The sequence below is a fragment of the Hypanus sabinus genome, chromosome 21 (genome assembly GCF_030144855.1).
Source record: "Hypanus sabinus isolate sHypSab1 chromosome 21, sHypSab1.hap1, whole genome shotgun sequence".
In the NCBI taxonomy this organism is placed as follows: domain Eukaryota; kingdom Metazoa; phylum Chordata; class Chondrichthyes; order Myliobatiformes; family Dasyatidae; genus Hypanus; species Hypanus sabinus.
The window spans coordinates 49,264,245-49,287,590 of record NC_082726.1 but is presented as its reverse complement, the minus strand read 5'-3'; the positions used below and the strand labels follow the sequence as shown (position 1 = coordinate 49,287,590).

Below are 23,346 nucleotides of genomic sequence, written 5' to 3'. Positions count from 1 at the left end.
TGTGTGTATGTGTGCGCGTGCTTGCACACACATCTGAATATGTGCACATACATGCATGTTCACATGGAGCATGTATGTGTGGTATTGCAATCTATCTATCTGTGTGTATAAATCTATGTATTTCAATGGTAAGCATATATGTATTTGTATGTAAATATGAATACAAAAATCTGCATATCTCTCTATTTACCTATGTAAAAGCACATGTGTGCGTTTGTATAGGTGCCAGTTGCATAATTATAATGATTGTGCATATATTTGTATTTATGTTCTTGTAATAAATAAACGTGAATGCGTGTGTACATATGTTTCTGAATGTGTGCCTGTGCCAATGTCTGAGTGTGTATGTGCAATTTATGTCTGTATAAGTGTGTAAAGTGAGTTAGCGGTGTGCGATGGGTTGGTGGCGCAGACTCACACCGGCTCAGATTAAGGAGAGGGGGTGGGGAGTGTGATTGGAAATATAATCAGCTCGCATTTCTCGACAGCCAACCTGCGGAATAAGTCGCATCAGTGCGGCCTCGGACAATGTTGCAGACGCTGAACTTGCTCCTGATCCCCCTGCTACTGGCGGCGGCGGACAAGGAGAGTCAGGAGAAAGGGGCAAAGAACGGGAATTTTTTGGAGGATGAGCAATGGCTGTCCAGTGTCTCCCCGTACAGCCAGCAGATCAGAAATTGGAACCGATTCAGAGACGTGAGTTTTCGCTGATACCGACGGGGAACCGAATTTTTAAAAATCGCAGAGAGCGGAAATTAATAAATGATTGGAGCTGGGGGTGAGGGGTAATGTGGGGTTACAGTTATAATGGAAAATGCACCAAATTCTATTGCCTAAATTCACCTGTCGTTACAGTGAAGATATCGCCCATTGCACCGTCTTATCCATGGATTCTGACGGGGTAGGGGTCATTTTTACTGCCCATTGCTGGAAGATTTGGTGATCAAATTTTTTTTTCAGATTGTCAATTGAAGGAAAATATATTTATTTTACTTGCTGCAGCAGTTAAAATGTTTAGCGGATTAGCTATGTTGATATTTATTTCCCCCGCGAACTGCTGTGACGGGGTTTTGCATTTAATGTGTTTTAGGGTTTGCTCGGGGGTAAAGAGCTGGTTTCTGCAGGGAGAGAGGGTGGGGAGCTGGAATCGGGATGATACGCCTGGGAAGAACCTCGGATGGGATGGGCGGTAACGGGATCTTGGCAATCAGGTGTCCCACACGGTCTGCGTCAGTGCATCGCCCACTACACAAAACAGGCCGATTGAATCTGTGAATGGATCCTTTCCGCGTGATTTATCCCCCCCCCCCCAATGCAAAATTACTCTGTCTGCAGGAGTGTAGGTTTTCTGCAGAGACGCTGACTGACTGGAACCGGATCTCAGTATGCTGATGTGCTTGGGCAGGTCATGTTTCGATGTGGCAAGGTTGGCGTGTTTCGTTGGACCCCCGGCAACCTGCAGTGGTTCTTAAATGTTAAAAAACAATCTCACGCGTGGTTTCAAATTCATTCAATGAACTCAGATCCTGGAGGTGTAATCCCCGACGAAATATCGCCACCTGGTCGCTTCCCTCCATTTGTCTCTCAGTCGAGGCAGATGCTCGAGATCGAGACCGACTTGCTCACTCTCTGGTTCTGAGGATGTCCGTGCATGAATAGGTGGCTGTTGCGTTTGTCTACCACACGGACTTGTTACAGTGAGGTAACAAGGTGGTCCAAGGTGTTGGGAGATGAAGACTGAGCAGATACATGCCATGTGGACAAACACACAACCTTACACAGATATCCCATGCCCACCTCCTTCCCTCACCCCCCCCCCCCACACACACACACACACACTGTGATCACATGGAAACAAACACACATGGTCTTTGCTCCACCACCACAGTTTTGCTTTCAGCAGCATGGACCCTTATTTCACCTACTTCCTCCCCCAACCCTACCACCACCCTCCCCAAAATCTTCCCTGATATGCTACATTAAAGCTAAATCCTGATTATCAGTCTGTAGTGCAGTTGGGTGTCAGTCTGTTCTGATGCAGGATCTTGGCCTGAAATGTCGACTGTTTATTCCTCTCCATAGATGCTGCCCGTCCTGCTGAGTTCCTGTAGCCTTTTGTGTGTGTGGTTCTGGATTTCCAGCATCTGCAGAATCACTTGTGTTTACCGGTGTCAGTCTCATTTGTTTGGTGAAGCACCAGGTAGAGGACCACTCAGAACCAGCTGAAGACTTGTCATGGTTTGATGTCCTCCCAGAAATAACCTCCAAACAATCAGTTGAATCCCTTGGGATTCAATAGTTGAGCTCAGCAGTGGGGCCACACCTTTAGGGACAAGAACAACTTCCTGCCTCTCCTGCTGGGTGTGGACAGTTAGATACATCACACCTTACAATGCCAATATATACCAGTGTTTGTTTTATATTATGAGCCAGCCTGACCCATTCCGATCTAACCTTTGTGTCTTCAGCCTCCTGTACATCCTCCAAGATGGTAGGAATGAGAAGAGAGGATGGCCTGGATGGTGAGGGTTCATAGTGATAGATGTCGCCTTCTTGGGGCATCACCTGTTGAAGATGACCTTGATGGTGTGGAGTCCAGTGCCCATGATGAAGCTGACAGTGTTTATAAGTCTCTGCAGCTTTCCCTCCCAGTCCTGTGCTACATCTAACCCACATGGTGATGTAACCAGTAAGAAAAAAATATCCTCAACACACATCCCATACGTCCTTCCAGTGTAGAAGGAGGCCATTCGGTCCATCAGATCTATACTGGCCATCAATGCATTTCCATTAGTTCAATGCCCCTGCTTATTTTCTCTACAGTCCATGCCATCTCACATGCCCATCCACTTCCCACCAATTCTCCCACTGCCCATTCACTCTCGGGATAGTCAGCAATCCCGCTACCAGTCACTAATATCTAGGTTGTGAGAGGGAACCAGAGCACCTCGTGAAAACAGGGAGAACGTGGAAACTTCATGCAGATAATACTGAACCTCCGGCCTGATCATAAGTTTAGTATTTTGGGTCTGACCCAATCCAACCCTGATACAGAACCCTGGGATCGTTTGTTCATTTTTTAAATAAACTGCTGAGAGTACACAACAGATCAGTTATCATCTGTAGAATAAAACTGTATTTGGGATATCAGATATTGCCCTTTGTCTTGAGAGAAGGTGGACTGCGCTGCAGCGTATGACCAGCTATTTTCTTTTACACAGCCAGCATTTGATAGTCACCTGCCTCTGAAGAGGTAAGCACAAAGCCAAAGAAATAAAAATCTTGCATTTTTATTGTGGTTTTCATGAGCTCAGGATGTCCCAAAGAGCTTTGCAACCAACAGCATGCCTTACAAGTGTGGTCATTGCTGTAATGTGCACAAAGTAAGTTCTCTCAAATAACAGTATGATTCAGACCTCTGAGGGATGTATCATTTGTAACAATGCAAACTCTCTTTTATACAGAAACTAACAAATCTCAAGGGAAATTAGGGGTTAGAAACTTCAGATAGTGGATGTTGACCAAACTGAGAGAACAGCGCTTCTTTGTTTTAAGCCCATCACCTCTACTGGGGCATCAGCCACCGACAGCAGCTCACCAGAGTTGGCTGGTCCTGGGCCAGTCTTCCAAATTGGCACCAGGTATAGTCCATCTTTGTGGTCTATCTGTCCTCTCCCACGGTTGAGGTGTTCAGAGTTACTGTTTCTCTGGATTTTTACAGGATGGAGTTGCCGGAGCATGCCTAACCCCCCTCCTTCCGCAGCCGGGCTTTAGACCAGCCATGGCAGAGTCAAGGGAATGGTTGCTAATAAGACCATAAGGTATAGGAGCAGAATTGTACCATGTGGTCCATCACATCTGCTCCACCATTTCAACATGGTTGATCCAATTCCCTTCTCAGCCTAAACCTCCTGCCTTCTCCCCATATCCCATCATGCCCTGACCAATCAAGAATCTTTCAACCTCTGCCTTAAATATACATCCAGACTTGACGTCCACAGTTGCCTGTAGCAAAGAATTCTAAATCAAATTTGCCAACGTTAACATTGATTCACAAGGTGACTGGAAATGGAACTTAAATAGCTTAGGTTGGGTTAGAGCAGGGGTCGGCAACGTTTACCACTGAAAGAGCCAATATGGACCCATTTCCCACAGAAAAGAAAACACTGGGAGCCACAAAATCCGTTTGACATTTAAAATGAAATAACACTGCATACAACGGTTTTTTTTTTGCCTTTATGCTATGTATAAACAAACTATAATGTGTTGCATTTATGAAATTGATGAACTCCTACAGAGAAAACGAAATTACATTTCTGCATGCAACAAAAACATTTTGAACTCTGAAAAAAAGACGTTGGGTTGAAGGTTACTCCATAGTTAGCCTACCTTGGATCGAAGAATTAAAAGAAAGCGCGCACTGGCGGGTGTCAGGCATTGGCAGTGGTGATGTATATTAATAGCGATAAAAAAAACACGTTGTAGCGGTGTGCTACACGCAGCGCTAAAATAAAGACACTGCAGTCAAAGGTAACTTTATTCGAACTAAACAGCCTTGCTTTAAAGCCTCCCTCAACCCATCCCCGTGGGAGCGGATGCTCCAAAAGACACGTACTCACAAACCCCCGTAGGCTATTTCCCTTAGCCGGAACGGTGGCTAATTGTGAGCCGGTTCGGATGTGCCAGGAAATGGGGTCTCCACAACGTTTTATTTAGATTGTACAAGATCACCATAATCTTCAAATTTCGAATTACATTTCAAAAACTAACAAACCACGGGGAGCCGCAGCACAGAGATGAAAGAGTCGCATGCGGCTCCGGAGCCGCGGGATGCCAACCCCTGGGTTAGGGAAAAGTTGAACTAGGCTTTGCATGGACCTAATTAAGTAGCTTCTTCTTACTGGGAACCTTGCATTCTGATTTTGGCTTTCAGTTGCCAGGGTGGTCACTGTGAAAGTCCATTGTTGCCAAGTGATGTAACATTGGAAATGCACCACTGTGCAGCCTTTGAAACCTGAGTTTCAGGGTAATATATGGTGACATCTACGTACTTCGATAATACATTTACTTTGAACTTTTCCAAGTCTGCAGACTTGGTGATGTGATGGTTATGATGGAGTTTCAGCTACTGTTATTCCATGAGGATGCACAGAACAAATCTTCACAAATAATGATTCCTTTACGGTCCAAATTTGGCCCTGATGCAGGGTCTTCACCCTAATCACTGACTATTCCTTCTCTTCCCACCCCCACAGGTGCTGCTCAACCTGCTGAACTCATCAAAAGATAGTTTCTTTTTCTCTCAGAATCTAGACTTGCGTCTCTTCTCTGCCCACGATACCCGATGCTGGTGGGCTGGGACAGTACAAGCCTGTGCTAGTCATCTGTTTACTCAGCACATTAAAATCACTTTGCTGTCCAAACCAGAGCAAAGTTACTGAGCCAGTAAAACTGCTGGCTCATCAGTCAAAATAACCCGCCCAGTTGTCCATCTGAGTGCTGGGTTACGTCCTGCCCTAATGTTAAAATTATAGCATTGCAGCAAGTTCCAATCTTAAATAAAAAGATAGATTTTTAATTAAATGCTCCAGATGGAATATTTTGCTAAAAGCCTCCTACATTAGTTCCCTTTAACCTACAGGCAAGCCCTGTTTATACATCAGTTAATTAAGATGGTTTAAGGTGTCCTATCACTGGCCCATAATTGTGGAGCAGTTAACAGAAACTTTTATTATAGAAATAATGTGAAGCTGTTGATGAACGCAAGTGATTCTGCAGATGCTGGAAATCCAAAGCAACACGCACAAAATGCCGAAGGAACTCTGCAGGTCAGACAGCATCAATGAAAAGGAATGAAGAGTTGAAGTTTTGGACCGAGGCCTTTCATCAGGACTCATGGTGCTCTTCATGACCTGAGGAGCTCAGTAAATGAGTGCCTTGAGAATGTTGCCTGGCAGACAGAAATCAGAATTAGAATCAGGTTCAATTACACTAGCATATGTAATGAAATTCGTCATTTTGCGGCAGCAGTACATTACAATACATCATAAAAAACTAGAAATTACAACTAAAAATTTAAAATTAAATTAAAAAGAGAGCAAAAAAATGAAAAAAATAGTGAGGTAATAGTAGGGTAGGCCTCCGTTAGTCTCGATAGACCATGGATTTGCACCTTGAAAGTTTCCAGGGCACAAGCCTGGGCAGGGTTTTTTTTTATGGAAGACTGGCAGTTGCCCAAGCTGCAAGTCTCCCCTCTCCGCGCCACCAATGTTGTCCAAGGGAAGGGCATTAGGACCCATACAGCTTGGCACCAGTGTCATCGCAGAGCAATGTGTGGTTAAGTGCCTTGCTCAAGGACACACACACAAGCTTCAACCAAGGCTCAAACTAGTGACCTTCAGATAACTAGACGAACGTCTTAACCACTTGGCCATGCACCAACACGGTGAGTTCGTATATATGGGTTCATTGTACATTCATAAATCTGATGGCAGAGAGGAAGATTCTCTTCCTGAGCCATTGAGTGTGTGTCCACAGGCTCCTGTACCTCCTCCTTGATGGTAACAATGAGGACATGTCCTGGGTGATGGGGGTCCTTAATAATGGATGCCACCATTTTGAGGCATTGCCTTTTGAAGGTGTCCTGGATGCTGGGAGGGCTAGTGCCCATGATGGAGCTGGCTGAGTTTACAACTTTCTGGAGCTTTTTCCAAGCCTGTGTAGTGGCCCCTCCATACCACATGGCAATGTGATCAATTAGAATGCTCTGCATGGTACATGTATAGAAATTTGCAAGAGTTTTTGATGACATACAAATTCTCCTCAAACTCCTAATGAAATATAGCCACCATCATGTCTTCTTTGCAATGCAACAATATGTTGAACCCAGATTAGATATTCAGAGAACAAAGACAAGGTGCTTGTAAGTGATAAGTTGAATCTTGGACAATAAGAATGAGCGGTCTTTCCTCAGCCTTCCTCCTCAGATCTGCTTCCTGTGTGACTGCCAGGCGTTTGTCTCCAAGCAGACAGGGAGAGCTGCGACCTACATCTCCCGCATGCAGTTAGAGTGTGTTTGAGGAACGATACTGTGTGAAAGTGGCTTGGCTGCAAGCACTTAACTTACAAATCTTTGTGTCAAGAGTTATTCCCAGTGGCCCATGATTATGACACAAGCCTGGAAATTACTGAAGCTGATGTTAATAGAAGAACACTTAACTCGTTTGTGTGACATTCTCCCACCTGCTAGCTTAATGGGAATTACATTCTGAAGCATTATGTGGTTCCACCACTTGACGGCTGTGGTTCCTTGGGTAGCAGTATTCCTTCTGGGGTAGGGGATTGTGGATTTATGCTCTGTTCCAGAGATGAACATGTGATCTGCCTTAACACAAGACAGTGGAGGAACTCAGTGAGTCAGGCAGCATCTATGGAGCAAAATGGACAGTTGATGTATCTGAGAATTCAACAGGTCAGACAGCATCCATGGAAAGGAATAAAGAGTTAACATTTCATGCTGAGACCCTTCATATGGGCTCATTCTTCACCTGAAATAGGACAAAATGTCAACTCTTAATTCCTTTCCATAGATGCTGCCTGACCTGCTGAATTCTTCCAGCATTTTGTGTGTGTTACTTTAGATTACCAGCAGAATCTCTTGTGTTAATGGATGTTTCTGGTCCAGATGAAAGGGTCTCAACCCAAAATTGTCTGTCCATTTTCCTCCATAAATGTTGCCTGACCTGCTGAGTTCCTCCAGAATCTTTTCTGGTGCTCTGGATTCCATCTTCTGCAGTCTCTTGTGTCTACATGATCTGGCTTGACAACCTAATGCAGAGCAGCTACTGTGGTACACTGTTGAGTTGGTATCTTTTAGACAAAATGTGCAGCAGAACTCTGAATTGTTCCATCAGGTGGGTGGATGGGGTCTATATTAAAAGAGAAGCAGTTTGGGTTATTGCCCTCCTGTGGCCTGACCTTATAGGCAACATCAATTTATCAGGTTGCCTGGAAATTTTCAAGTTGCTACTTATGAAACTAGGTGCTTCATTCCCCACTACATCTCAGAGGCATGCATTTTGGTAGGTTCTATGTAGGTGAGGGGTAAAGTATGCAGGGAGTTGGTGGAAGTGGGAAAATAAAATAGTTTAGAGTTAGCGTAAATGAGTGTCTGATGATCTGTATGGATTTGGTGGGCTGTAGGGTCTGTTTCTATGCTCTGTGATGCAATGATCCTATGAATCTTGAAAGCTTTTTTATTTATTAAGATACAATGTAGAGTAGACCCTTCTGGCCCTTCAAACTGCCCCCTCAACAATCCCCCAATTTAATCCTAGCCTAATCATGGGGTAATTTACTATGATCAATTAACCTATCAACTGGTAGGTCTTTGGACTGTGGGAGGAAACCAGGACACCTGGAGTTAACCTAAGCAGTCACGAGGAGAATGTACAAACTCCTTACAGTTACTCTGGCTCTGGGACTTGCTGGGATTGTGAGAGGTTCCTTATAAATGTAGGACTTCTGTGGATTAAAAGAATTGATGGAAGATGACTGTGTGTATCACAGCTATTGTAATTTGTTACTCCCATACGGCAAATAATAATAAACAATAATCGTAAAAGTGGGAAAAAAAGAGAAAATGCTGGAAGAACTCAGCCTAGTGACATGAGAAATGTTTTAGGTGGAACATCTCTGAGGAAGGTTTACAGTAAATGTGACTTTCATTAAATATCCTCAGCTGTGTGATTATAGCAGGGCATGTCGGAGAAGTGAACGAGATGCCATGGTTAGGGCGGGGGTTAGCTTAGACTTGAGTAATACTGTACAATGGGCAGTGTCTGCTCAGGTACCTGATACATCAGGTTTTCCCATCACCTTCAACCAAAGGTAATGTTTAATCGACAGCACTTCCCAAACCCGTGCCAACTACCTGAGCTTGTTATGTCTCAAGTAACATCAGTGGTTGCATTCATTTTCAGCGATTGTGGGGTTTGGGAGGTAAATTATGCAGGATATTAGAGTCATAGAGCACTGGTGTACAGAAACACGCCCTTCGACCCATCTAGTCCATTCTGCCTGGTCATATTGACCTGCAGTTGGACTGCAGCCCTCCATAATTCTCTTAAATGTTGAAATGGAACCCACACCCACCACTTCTGTAACAGCTCATTCTACACTCTCACCACACTCTGAGTGAAAAAGCTCCCCCACAAGCCCCCCTCCCTTAAGTATTCCACCTTTCAATCTTAACCTATAATCTCTAGTTCCAGTCTCACTCAGCTTCAATGAAAACAGCCTGCTTGCATTTACCATCAATGTATGGCATACGTTAGTCTCGCGAGACCACGGATCTGCACCTGGAAAGTCTTCTCCAGGGCGCAGGCCTGGGCAAGGTTGTCTGGGAGACCAGCTGTTGCCCATGCAGCAAGTCTCCCCTCTCCAAGCCACCAATGTTGTCCAAGGGAAGGGCAAGGGCCAATACAGCTTGGCACCAGTGTCATCGCAGGAGTTGCCAGAACGAGGCCGCAGACAACGTTGGACTGTTGTAGGGACTCCAGCTCCAGATTTGCCCTCAGGGTCTACTTCTGAAGCCTTTCTCATGAATGGGTATGGCCACAAGGCAGCGGAGGTTTGAAATCAGGAGTTTTCCCTCTTAGATGGACTGACGAGTTCCCAGGCTGACGAGCTCCATCTACATGAATACTGTCAATACCCCTCATAATTCTGTATAGCTCAACCAAATGTCCCTTCATTTTCTGTTACAAGGAATGAAGTCTTAACCCATTCAACCTTTTCCTGAAAGTTAAGTCCTCAAGTTCCAGCTAAATCCTTGTCAATTTTCTCTGCACTCTTTCAGTCTAATTGATACCTTTTCTGTAGGCAGGATACAAGCACTGCACACAATACTCCAAATTTATATAACTACAATATAACATCCCACCTCCTGTACTGAATACTTTGATGTATATGCCAGGAGCTCTCTTTACAATCCTATCTACCCATGGCACCACCTTCAAGGAATTATGGTGATTAGGTTGTCATTCATCTAACTGTATTGATTTACCCTTTCAAGACAATCAGGTGAATGGCCACCTACCTTTCTAGATACGAAGGGAATGCTGGCTAGTACACATGGTATAGTCTCTGCTTTTGTTTACATGGTTTCACAGGACATTTAACATCAGACAGCAGTTTGTTTTAATATCTCATCTTGGAGGATATCTCCAAGGGATGCGGAGAATTCATTTCCTGCTGAGAGTTGGTAGAAAACAGGAGGGGCATACAGAACATTTGAAATACCAAGCTGTTCGGAATCGAAATGAATTGCCTGACACGTCAACAGAAGCAAATTCAATAGATGATGTAATTGAGAGAAATATTTTTAAAAAAACATGAAAGCTTGTTGAGCTATGAAGAGGGAGTGTGATAGTGGGATTTATGGGACAACTCTTGCAAAGGGTTCATTGAGCACAAGGAGCCTCCTGCACATTGGCTACCCATCCTCAGGAACAAAACCGTAGCATCTTTACTAGCCTGAGTCTTGATTTCTAAGTAGAAAAGTATTCTGTCCTTTCTTGGTGCCCTTTCTGATTGTGGATCTTTGGACTAGATTTGCAAATATCTTGGTAGAGACCCATCCTCCCACCTTCTTAATGTAAGGAGGGTATAACTAGTCTGTTGCTATTACTATTATAGACTCATAGAGCACTACAGCATAGAAACAGTCCCATCTATTCCATGCCAACCTGCTTTTCTGTCTAGTCCAGGGGTGGGCAAACTTTTTGACTTGAGGGCCACAAAGGGTTCTAAGATTTGACAGGGGGGCCGGACCAGGAGCAGATGGACGGAGTGTTTTGGTAATACACCTCATAAAAGAAAATAAAATATCATGGGATATGTAGAAAACATGTGCTTTAATTTCAATTGAAAATGAACACATGCATTACAACAAAATATCTGTCTTTGAAGTCCCATGGTATTTAGCTATTTATTGAAATGACTTTTAAAACACTGAAAATTAAATGAATAAAATACAGCTTTTTTTAATAGTAACAGTTATTATTTTAAAGCACTGAAAATTCTGTTATCCTTCAAGATATTATCATCATCTCTCTCCTCCTGACTGTCTTTATTTCAAAAACGGTAGGAGATGCAGGTCTACTTGTCCTGCTCCTTCTTATTCAATTGTCCCCTGTGCCAAAACTCAACAACGACCCGCACAATGACAGAACAGTATGCGGAGCGCGTTATTTGATCTGGAGCGCATTTTGTATTTTGAGAACGTACGTGCACCTGTGCACTACTCATGTCCATCACTTAACAGAAATGACATGTAACATGTAAGGCTTATTGAAAAAAATATTTTCAAATGCATTTTTTACATAACACAACGAAGAAACTTATTTTTAATTTCAGTGGGAACAGTGTTGTTGGTCTCCCTTTTTAGCCAGCGCATCAAAGTCTGGATTTAGTTTTGTTGTGGCGATTCTCAGGATGGATCTGAGGTGTTGGTCAGTTAACTTAGATCTGTGGCTGGCTTTGTTGATGTTCATGACGCTGAACGCCTGTTCACACAAATAGGTCGAGCCGAACAAAGAGTAAAGCGCAAATGTGGAGTAATATGCTGCACTTCAACAAAGGTCAATGTGTAGCGGTGTGCTACATGCAGCGCTAAAATTACGACATGGAGTCGGTAACTGCAGTCGAAGAAAAAATCTTTATTCGAAATCCCCAGCCTCACTTTAAGCCTCCCTCAACCTGCCCCCCTGCGCAGAGGCTCCAAAGCTCTGTGCTCGCAAATCCTCGCAGGCTACCTCCCTTAGCCGGAACGCTGGCTAATTGTGAGCCGGTTCGGATGTGCCAGGAAATGGGTCGCCACAAATGTATATAGAGTGCGTCATCTGTTGGGAAAACGCCAGAATTGCGGGGAAAAACGTTAACAAGGTTTATTAATATAATTTCATCAAGTTCTGCAGGCCGGATTAAAAAGCTTAACGGGCCGCATATGGCCCGCGGGCCGTAGTTTGCCCATGCCTGGTCTAGTCCCATCTATCCACACCTAGACCATAGCCCTCCATACCCCTCTTATTCATATACTTATCCGGACTTATCTTAAAAGTTGCAGTTGAACCTGCACCCATCATTTCTGCTCGCTGTTTGATCCACACTCACACCGCCTTCCTCCTCAGCTTCCTCTTGGTTATTTCATCTTTCACCCTCGGGGGGGGGGGGGGATGGGGATAAAGCCTGTTTGCATTCACCCTTTCTATCCCCCTCATCATTTTCTATACCTCTACAAGATCTTCAGTCATTTTCCTATGCTCCAGGGAATGATGTCCTAACTTGTTCAATCTTTCCCTGTAGCTCGGCTCCTCAAGTCCTTTCAACGTCCTTGTAGGTTTTCTCCCCCAGCTGTCCTGCAGACAATCAGCAAACCCAGCAGAGTTGTGGAATTGAAGCACGCACGGCCCCAATCCTGCGTACATAGTTAATCTATAATCTAAGAGCCAATATAGTTTGTATGTGAAGACTTGGCAAGGAATTCTACCTGGGAATTTCTCCTAATTTTCCTCCCGTTGTGCACAAGTACTCTTTCCTTTGTCATCTCCCTTGGCTCTGCTTAAGCTCGGGAGTTAGTCTTTAGTCTTTGATATAAACCGAGATCCTTTGATCTGAGGCCTCCATCATTTGTGGAGTTGTTCCTCCAAGGTCACACGTGGTTGCAGACGCTGCAATAATGCAGCAATCCCTCTTACACCAATGTGAAGAAGACCTTTGGATTTCTTAAAATAACAGACCGCGGTGATTAGTTTCCTCCTGGTACCAGTTCTGATGTTTTGGAAATGTGCTGTAGGCAAGCAGCTGTGACTGTTGTTGCCACCCCCATTGTCTCAACCACTTCCATAGCAACGGACTGCACGGACTCACCGTAGCCTTCATCGCTGCTAAAGTTGCAGTGTTTACGACCCTGAATGATGAATGAAAGGGACAGTGTGCATTGGCATTTTGGTGTTGACGTTCTTTTCTTTCCTGAAAATAAACACAATTTTGACTTGTGTGTTAGGGTACAAATGTGGCAGGCAATTTTCACTCGACAGTCTTCCACTAACTGCAAGGAATGCAAGGATTTTTATAGCAGTTTTCACATTGTTTCAGATGAGAATACAACAACTATCCCACATTAAATCATACACAGGCTCCTTTGGCTCCTCAGTCAAGCAGATGTGATTCTTAATTCCAAGGGGCTGGCTGAGAAGAAGAGGCTCCAAAGAGTTTTATAAACAGTTCTGAAGTGTAAGATAAAGATTATCTTTTTTTATCACATGTACATCAAAACATTGACACATACAGTGAAATATGTCATTTGTGTCAAGTCAAATAAAATCAGCAAGTACTGTGCTGACATAGCACGCCCACAACGTATTAAACCTAACCCTAACTGTACATCTTTGGTATGTGGGAGGAAACTAGAGCATCTGGTGGAAACACACGCGGTCTTCAAAGTTAAATGTTATTATCGGTAAAATTTACCACATGCAACCCTGAGATTCTTTTTCCTGCAGGCATACTCTACAAATCTATAGAAAAATAACTATAACAGGATCGATGAAAGATGAAGTAGAGCATGGAGGAAAACAAACTGTGCAAATGCTAATATAAATAAATAGCAATAAATAACAAAAACATGAAATAACAGGATAAAGAGACCTTAAAGTGAGACCATCGGTTTTGGGGCATCTCAATAGATACCTTATGGTCTTATGAGTGTGTTTATCTCCTTTTGTTCAAGGGCCTGATGGTTGAGGATAGTAACTGTTCTTGAACCTGGTGATGTGAGACCTGAAGCTCTTGGGGAGAATGTACAAACTGTTTACAGACAGCGATGGGGATTGTACCCCAAATTGTGGGGCAATGTGAAGCCTGTGTACAGTAAGAAACACTGCAATCATTCATAGCAAGCTTTCATTAACAAGAATGAGATAAATTCTATTTATGGTTTTAATTGTGGGATAAACGTTGACCAAGGATAATTTACCTGCCTTTTTCAAACTATCTGCTGTATTGCTCTTCAACACTATTTCCCTAATGTTGTTGAGACTTGTACATCTATCTGAGAGAGAGAGAGAGAGAGAGAAGATGAACCATTGGGTTAACATGACACACTCTGACAGCCCTGCATTCTCTCAGTTACCACATCAGATGGTCAGTCTAGGCTTATGTACTCAGTTCTACAGAATGGTGATTGAATTCACAGTCTGCTGATTCCATTCAAATGGGAACAGAGCATTACCCTGAGAGGGTTTCCAGAACCTGCCGGTACTTATTTTCATAACATTTTAAAAACTGAAAATGCTGGAAACGCCCAGCAAGGCCACAGTGGATGGTGAGGGTTAGAATTCAGTATAGGGAATTGATGGGAGTGTGGGGAAAAAGAACCGGCCAGTGTAGGATGAGGGCAGTTGGGTGCTTGATGGTCATTGTAGACGTTAGACCATGAGACAATAAGACACAGGGGCAGGATTGACCCATTCAGCCCATCAAGTCTACTCCACCATTCGATCATGGCTGATTTATTATCCCTCTCAACTGTGTTCTCCTGCCTTCTCCTTGTTACCTTTGATGCCCTGACTAATCAATCCCCGCTTTAAATATATTCAATGACTTAGCCTCCACAGCCACCTGTGGCAATGAATTTCACAGATGTATCTGTCTCTGGCTGAGGAAATCCCTCCTCATCTCTGTTATGAAGGGATTTGCCTGTATTTCGAGGCTGTGCCTTCTGGTCCTGGTTTGTCCTGTTAACAGTGACGACTGTTAAGACTGTTCTGATGCCGGATCTCCTTGACTCAATGAGGTGAGGTGAAACATGGAAAATGAAAAGCAGTTCACATTTCAGCACAGGCCCTTCGACAGATGCTCCTGAAATATTGTGTATTCCTTTCTTGTCAGATGCTGCCTGATCTGCTGATTGTCTTCAGCATTTTCAGTTTTTATTATAGATGGTTCCCTGGCCAATATTTATCCCTTCAGACAACAGTTAATCTGCACATTATTGCTTTGGTGTTTGTAGGATCTGCTTATGCACAAATTACCTTGCATTTCTCTATATTACAGCACTGCTTCGTCACTTCTACAGCCTCTCCTGTGTTATGAATGACTGATTTATGGACCCCTATACTTATGAATGATCTCCCATAATATAGTGGATTCCAGTTAGTTGGATCACATGCACACCAGTACATTTTGGTCCAATTAATCACTGCCCCAATTGGTTGAAGTTCCATGGAAATAATTAAAAGGTATAAAAAAGTCAAACTGCCACTTAACTGAGTAAAAAATTCTTTATTTAAATGAAATATAGAATAAATTGGAACACTATTAACACTACTATAAGAGAATAAAACTGTATGCATTCCTAATTATTATTGTCAGATGAATTTATCTAGTATACCTCTATGCTACCATATTGTTTTGATTGACTGTAAATGAACAAAATCAGCGTAGATACCTACTGCAGATAGTGGACTGCCTTCATACAATACTATTGATAATTGGATCCTCCAAATCTTCATTTTCATCATAACGTACCAGATGAATATCAATACGCTCAAATTCTTTGAGGTTCCTACCCTGATGAAGGAGTGAAATCATTTCATTTCTGCACCCTGACATTTCTGGCATTCCAAGCCTGAATGTGAGAAACCGCAGTGAGCAAAACGGTTCGGAATTATCTTACTGCTTATTTCTCACCAACTATCAGTGACAGAGATCACTGCTTTTTGAAGGCAAACACATGCGACTAATGCTATTTAAAACATGTTTGCTCTAGTCACAATGTAGTGTCTAACGGTCGCAAAAGTGCGCACAATTGACACCGGTTAGAAACTGTTCTGCAAAAGTCTCCTGCTCCAATTAGGCAGTGTAGCATCCCAAATAAACAAAATGGAATCCTGTCCATTCTGTTGATTAGTTTTTGTTCTTTAAGAGTTGTTCCAAATAAGCAGATGCCCTGACTAATCGACGGTCCAATTAACCAAAATTCACTGCATTATTAAATTCAAAAGTCCAATATACACTTTTTCCTATGAATGAAAACTTACTTCCTCTCTCCATCTTTAGTAACAGTTCTTTTTTATCATTGTGTTGATATCATTCATTACTATGCTATAGAGTTATGGTACAAAGTTCCAAAAAGTCAAAGTAAATTTATTATCAAGTACATATATGTCGCCATATACCGCTTTGAGATTAATTTTCTTGCAGGTGCTTCCAGGAAAATACAGAAGTACAATAGAGTTAAAGAAAGATGACATAAACAAACACTGACAGCCAATGTGCAAAAGACAAGTTGCGGAAATAAAATAAGTAAATAAGTAACATTGAATTGTAGAGTGTGTCTATACTGTAAGTTGTGGAGTCAGTTCAGTGTTGAGTGAATTTATCGCACCGGTTCAGGAGCCTCATTTTCGGGTAATATCTGTTCCTGAACCTGTGCAACTTAAGGTTTTTGCTCCTCCTGCCCAATGTCATTAGCAAGAAGAGGGTATGGCCTGGATGATGAGGGTCCTTGATGATGGATGCCATTTTCTTGTGCCAATGCTCCTTGTAGACGTGTTCAATGGTGGGGAGGGCTTTTCCTGTGATCCAGTGATTATTGTGTATTATCTGACATGGAAATCTGTAAAAACAGAGCCCATTTGCCACCCAGGGAAGGCCTGTAAGGAACGTTGGAGAAAAGCCTCCATCTTTAAATGCCTCCAGTCACTAAAACAAGAGCAGCGTCCTATAGACTTGGAAACTTGTCAACACAGTTAAGTGCTAACAAGGGAAAACCTGTGGGTGCTGGAAATCCGAGCAACACACACAAAGTGCTAGAGGAACTCAGCAGGCCAGGCAGCATCTATGCAAAACGTTTTGAGCTGAGACCCTTCAGCAAGACTGGAGACAAAAAAGTAAGAAGGTGTGGTTATGGGGAGGGGTGGCAGAGATACAGGGTAGTCAGTGATAGGTGAAACTGGGAGGGGGAGGGGTGAAGTAAAGAGCTGAGACGTTGATTTGTGAAAAAGATACAGGGCTGGAGAAGGGGGAATCTGATAGGAGAGGACAGAAGGCCATGGAACAAAGAAAAGGAGGAGGACCCCCAGAGGGAGGTGATGGGCAGGTAAGGAAATAAGGTGAGAGAGGGAAATGGTGAAAGGGGTAGGTGCTGTTACTGGAAGTTGGAGAAACTGATGTTCAGGCCATCAGACAGGATATAAGATGTTACCCGTCCAACCTACGTGTGGTCTCATCGCAGCAGGAGAGGAGGCCAGGGACTGACATATTGGAATGGGAAGTGGAACTAAAATGGGTGGCCACTGGGAGATCCCACTTTTTCTGGCAGACACATTTATTGTCACTCAAATATACATGTATACCACATTTTCACTCGAGGCAGTGCTGTTACTGTCAGAGATTAACTGGACTCTGAAAACTCACACCCTTTCCTTAATCACACTTTAGTTTACTTATGCACCACGGCCCCTGTCACCACACTGTTCTGATGTCTGAACACAGAAATGCCAATTTTATATAAAATCGACTAGCTGTTTGTCCATTTGGTAAACTGTGTACTGTATGTGTGAATTCCTTACTTGCAAGATCAGTCACCATTGACAATAGAGGTGTTAAAAGTCAGTAGAAACTACAGCTTTGAAGTTAGTAAAGCAAATGTCCCTTAGTTGGTGTGCTCGTGTTTCGCATTTTCCTTGTATATTCATATCTCTGCTGAGCAAAGGGAAACTGTGCTCTTCAGTGGCATTTCTTGCCTGGGCTGTCCCCTCTCTACTTGCAATCTGTCCTTGTCTGGACATTATGATCGTAATAAAATATAGAAATTTACAGCACATTACAAGCCCTTCGGCCCACGATGTTGTACTGACCACGTAACCTACTCTAGAAACTGCCTAGAATTTCCCTAGTGCATAGCCCTCTATTTCTTTAAGCTCCATGTACCTATCTAAGGACCATTTCAGCCCGGGGAAACAGCCTCTGGCTATCCACATGATCAATGCCCTCATCATTTTATACACCTCTATCAGGTCACCTCTCATCCTCCATCACTCCAAGGAGAAAAGGCCAAGTACACTCAACCTGTTCTCATAAGATACACCCTCCAATCCAGGCAACATCCTTGTAAATCTCCTCTGCACTCCTTCTACAGCATTCCTGTAGTGAGGTGACCAGAACTGAACACAGTACTCCAAGTGGGGTCTGATCAAGTTCAGATTTATTGTCATTCAAATATACATGTATACCACCAAATGAAACAATGTTCCTCCTGACCAAGGTACACAACACAGTGCATATAACTCACACTCAACACATCAAGTCATTTCTGGCAGGGTTTACAGGCCATTACTTCCTTCAAGGTGAAATCTAACATAGCGACTGGCTGTGAAACTTCATTCTTAGGTGAGCTCAATACCTTTTTATGCAAGCTTTGAAAGGGAATATAAAACTACACCTGTACGAATCCCTGCAGCATCTGGTGACCCTGTGATCTGTTTTGGAGGCCACTGTCAGAGCATCTTTCAAGAGGGTGAACCCTTGCAAGATGTCAGGCCCTGATGGTGTACCTGGTGAGACTCTGAAAACCTGTGCCAACCAACTGTCTGGAGCGTTCATAGACATCTTCAGTCTTTCACTGTGGCGTTCAGAATTCCCACCTGCTTCAATAGGCTGACGATGATACTAGTCCCCAAGAAGAGCTGCTGCGATTTCCCTCTTGCCACAATAGGTTTATGCCAGATGCAATCTCAATGAGTCTCCATTTGGCCTTGGATCACCTGGACAATAGCAATACCTACGTTAGGCTGCTGTTAAATATTGACTACAGGTCAGTGTTCAACACAATCATACCCTTGGTTCTAACAAACAACGTCCATAACCTGGGCTTCTCCCTCTGCAACTGGATTTTGACTTCCTTATTGGAAGATCATACATGGTGCAGATTGAAAATAACATCTCCTCCTTGCTGACGAATCAACACCGGCTCAAAGATGCAAGCTTAGCCCACTGCTGTAATCACTCTACAATGATGATTGAGCCACATGTTATCTATGAAGCATTTATAACATCAAGAAAGTTCACCTCTGTCCCAGGATACTAACGGACTTTTACCACTGTACCCTTGAGAGCATACTCACCACCTGCATCTCAGTGCAGTATAGTAATTGTCCCGTATCAGACCACAAAGCACTCCAACGTGTGGTGAAAACTGCCCAGTGGATTATCAGCACCCAATTGCCCACCATTGAGAACATCTACCATAAACACTGTCTGGGCAGGGCGAAAAGCATTATCAAGGATGCATCTCACTCTTACCTTGGACTTTTTACTCTCCTCCCATCCGGTAGGCGCTACAGGAGCCTCCGCTCCTGCACCCGCAGGCACAGGAAGAGCTTCTTCCCTGAGGCTGTGACCCTGCTGAACCTCACATCACAGCGCTAAGCAGTATTGCACCCATATTGTATTGTCTCAGTACTTTTATATTTGTGTGCTGTAGCACTTACTTTTTATTTACAGTTATTTTGTAAATAACACTATTCTTTGCATTTCTGGTTAGATGCTAACTGCATTTCATTTGGCTTTGTATCTGTACTCGGCACAATGACAATAAAGTTGAATCTAATCTAATAAATACAGAGTCATCGTCTCTTTATTTCACAATCTCCTTATTTCATTTCCATCGCTTCTTCTGGCCTCTATGCATCTAACTTTGAGCCTCAACTGATGAATATTTCCTACTTCCCAAGGGACCATATTTGAGTATATTGGTTTCTAGGGAATGCAGGGGTTTAGTCTGAGCCTGGCCTTGTGCTGATTGGCATTAAGTTGGCTTTGTGACCTTAGGAAGCCTGGGGACTTGCAGAATGAAAAATAAAGAGAAGCTGTTGTTTTGTGATTGAAGGAGCTTTCATGGACATGTTTAAATGGGACAAAAAAATTTCATGATATATGTCAGTGATGATAGACCTGATTCTGATTCTGAAACATGGTGGTGGATGCACCAGGTGTTTGCTATATAGACGCTAACTGCATTTCATTTGGCTTTGTATCTGTGCTCAGCACAATGACAATAAAGTTGAATCTAATCTAATAAATTTGCCGAATTTCGCAGGGCAGTGAGGTGTTCAGGAGTGAGATAGATCTGGTTGAGTGGTGTCGCAGCAACAATGTTGCACTCAGCGTCAGTAAATCCAAGGAATTGTTTGTGGATTTCAGGAAGGGGAAGTCAAGGGAACATACTCTAATCCTTATTGAAGGATCAGCAATGGAAAGGGTGAGCAGTTTCAAGTTCCTGGGTGTCAGCATTGCTGAGGATCAATGCTGCGCCCAACTTATTGATGCGATTACAAAGACATGACGTTGGCAATATTTCGTTAGGATTGTGAGGGCAATTGGTGTGTCACCAAAGACTCTCGCAAATTTCTACAGATGTACCATGGGAAGCATTCTAACTGGTTGCATCACCATCTGGTGCGGAGGGGCCACTGCACAAGATCGGAAAAAGCTGCAGCAAGTTGTAAACTCTGCCAGCTCCATCATGGGCAGTATAACACTACTGGCACTTTATTTTCAGTGATACCTGGGTGGTGGCAGGGAGTTCAGTTGTCTCACAGCCTGTGGGAAGAAGCTGTTTGTTATCCTGACTGTTCTTATCCTAACACTGCGGCATCTCCTGCCTGATGGAAGGGGATCAAAGAGGTGTTTAGATGGATGGGAGGGATCCCTGACAGTGCTATGAGCCCTGCATATGCAGTGATCCTGATAGATATCTTGAATGGGTGGAACAGAGAGCCCAGCAATCCTCACAATCCTTCATGGGGACTTGCAGTCAGATGCCTTGCTATCCCCGTACCAGACGGTGGTGCAGCTGGTCAGGATGCTCCCAGTGGTGCTCCTGTGATAAGCTGATTAGAAGGGGGAGGGCTCGCTCGCCTCAGCCCCCTCAGGAAGTGGACACACGGTGTGCTTTCTTGCCTAAAGAGGTGGTGTTGAGGGACTGATGCACCATCACTAACTCACTCTGAGACGTAAAGGTGAGGTATCGGCTTTTATTGACTGGAAGAAGGAACAAGCAGTGAGTGACCACCATACTACATCCTGGAGACTGAGAGGCCGGGCTCAGGCCTTGATTGCCTTTATACAGGGGTCTGTGGGAGGAGCCACAGGAGCAGTCAGCAGGGGGCGTGTCCAGACAGGTATATGTAGTATGCAGGGACCAGGTGAGAACATCCATTATGTGCCCTCCCAGAAACTTAGTACTCCCAACTCTGCCCACGGAGGAGCCGTTTATATGCAGTACGATATATTTATTTATGTTAACCCTTGCCTCGCCTCACTGTCTTGGCAGACCCACCAAACCTCATCAGCATTACAGTATTTTGCTTTTACCGAGACGACTGGTATAGCAGATATTCCCCTGGAGTCAGGCTGCAGTGAGCTCAGATCAGCAGGCAGCAGTAGCTTTTCACACAATAGCTAATTGCTTTTCCTCCACCACATTAGTGTCTGTACCTAATTGTCTGTATTACTGCTGCAGGAGATTTAATTAAATTGTCTTTCACCTGCATAAATTTGCAATTTTCAATATCATTGTGCCAAATTGTTTTGAACAATATACCATCCCACAGGCTAGGGGTATCTAATCATTTGCTTTCATGTGTCACATGCTGTGTACCAAGGAGCCCAAGGGCCATATTTGATTATTAAACCCATGCTCCCATTAATTCCCCTGTATCTCAAATAGCTCACACGAACAGACCTTGATGGTTCTCACTAAGCTTGATAGGGAGAAAGCTTTGCATTTATAAAGTGCCTTTCACAACCTCGAGACATCCAAGAGTACTTCGTAACCAACTCTGATGTGTAATCAATATTGTAATGTCAGAAATGCAATCAATAATTTATGCTCTGTAAGCTCCCACAGTAAATAGTCAGGTCATCTTAGTGGTGCTGGCTCAGCTATCGATACTCCCCAGGATGCTGGGAAGAATCCCCATGTTCTTATAGAATTATTGAATCATCAGGGCAATGCTGGAGATCATTTGGCCCATTGAATCTGTACTTGCATTTAGGAAGCAGTGCTAACTATTAGCTTTAAAGTTTCAAAGTATACATTGAAATGTATTGTCTCCATCAATAGCAAACAGGATATGTTGCTGGGGGACATCTGAGGTTGTGCCCACAAGTGTCATCATTGTTCCAGCACCATAAGACATTGCTCTCCCATTCCATCATGGATAAACCCCACTGTCCTGTCTTCGCTGATAATTTACAAACTCTCACCGATATGTCTTTGGAATGTGGGCATAAACCAGGACAAGACCCTTCCATTCCCCTGCTAGTTCTCATTGTGATCCTTCACACTCATCAGTGTTACTTAGATCAGCAAACTTAAATTGTCAAAGATTCAGCATGATGTCTAAAACTTTGACAAACTTCTATAGGTGTGCGGTGGAAAGTATATTGACTGGCTGCATCACAGCCTAGCATGGAAACAACAAAAGCCTTGAACAGAAAATCCTACAAACAGTCGTGGATACAGCCCAGTCCATCACAGGTACCATGGCTTCATCTGACCCTGATTGGGACAAAGATACCCGCATGGTGTGTTGCCTCCCAGGTGTCAGGGTAAGGGATGTCTCGGATCGGGTGCAGATTATTCTGAAGGGAGAGGGTGAAAGTCCTCTCCAACATTGAGCACACTTATATACAGCATTGTTGCAGGGAAGCAGCATCTGTCACCAAGGATCCTCACCATCCAGGCCATGCTCTCTCTTCTTTCATGAAGATAATACAGGAGCTTCAGGACTCTCTCCACCAGGCTCAGGAACAGTTGTTACCCCTCAAACATCAAGCTCCTGAGCCAGAGAGTGCTGAATCTGTGGAATTCGTTGCCACAGGCAGCTGTGGAAGCCATTTCTTTATATATATTTAAGGCAGAGGTTGATATATTCTTGATTGGTCAGGGCATGAAGGGAAATGGGGAGAAGGCAGGAGATTGGAGCTGAGAGGAATAATGGATAGGCCGTGATAAAGTGGCAGAATGGACTCGATAGGCAAAATAGCTGAATTCTGCTCCTATATTGTATGGTCTATGGTCAGAGAGGATTACTTCATTCAACTTCACTTGCCCATTTCTGAACTGTTCCCACAACCTATCAACTCACTGTGAAGGACTTTTCATCTCATTCTCAATATTTATTACTTGTTTATTTATGATTATTTCTTTTCTTTTTGCAGTTTGTTGTCTTTTGCAAACTGGTTGTCTGCCCTGTTGGTGCGGTCTTTCATTGA

General features: G+C 43.5%; 1 protein-coding gene across 2 annotated transcripts in view; it reads left to right on the top strand.

Annotated features, from left to right (window-relative positions):
- Positions 1–450: 450 nt before the first annotated feature.
- Positions 451–23,346, top strand: part of spock2 (SPARC (osteonectin), cwcv and kazal like domains proteoglycan 2) — a 107,025-nt gene continuing 84,129 nt past the window's right edge. For both annotated transcript variants that reach the window (XM_059946474.1, XM_059946473.1), the window contains exon 1: positions 451–696. In XM_059946474.1, the coding sequence (XP_059802457.1) occupies positions 529–696 (168 nt within the window). In that variant the 5' untranslated portion in view covers positions 451–528. The remainder of the gene's footprint in view (positions 697–23,346) is intronic.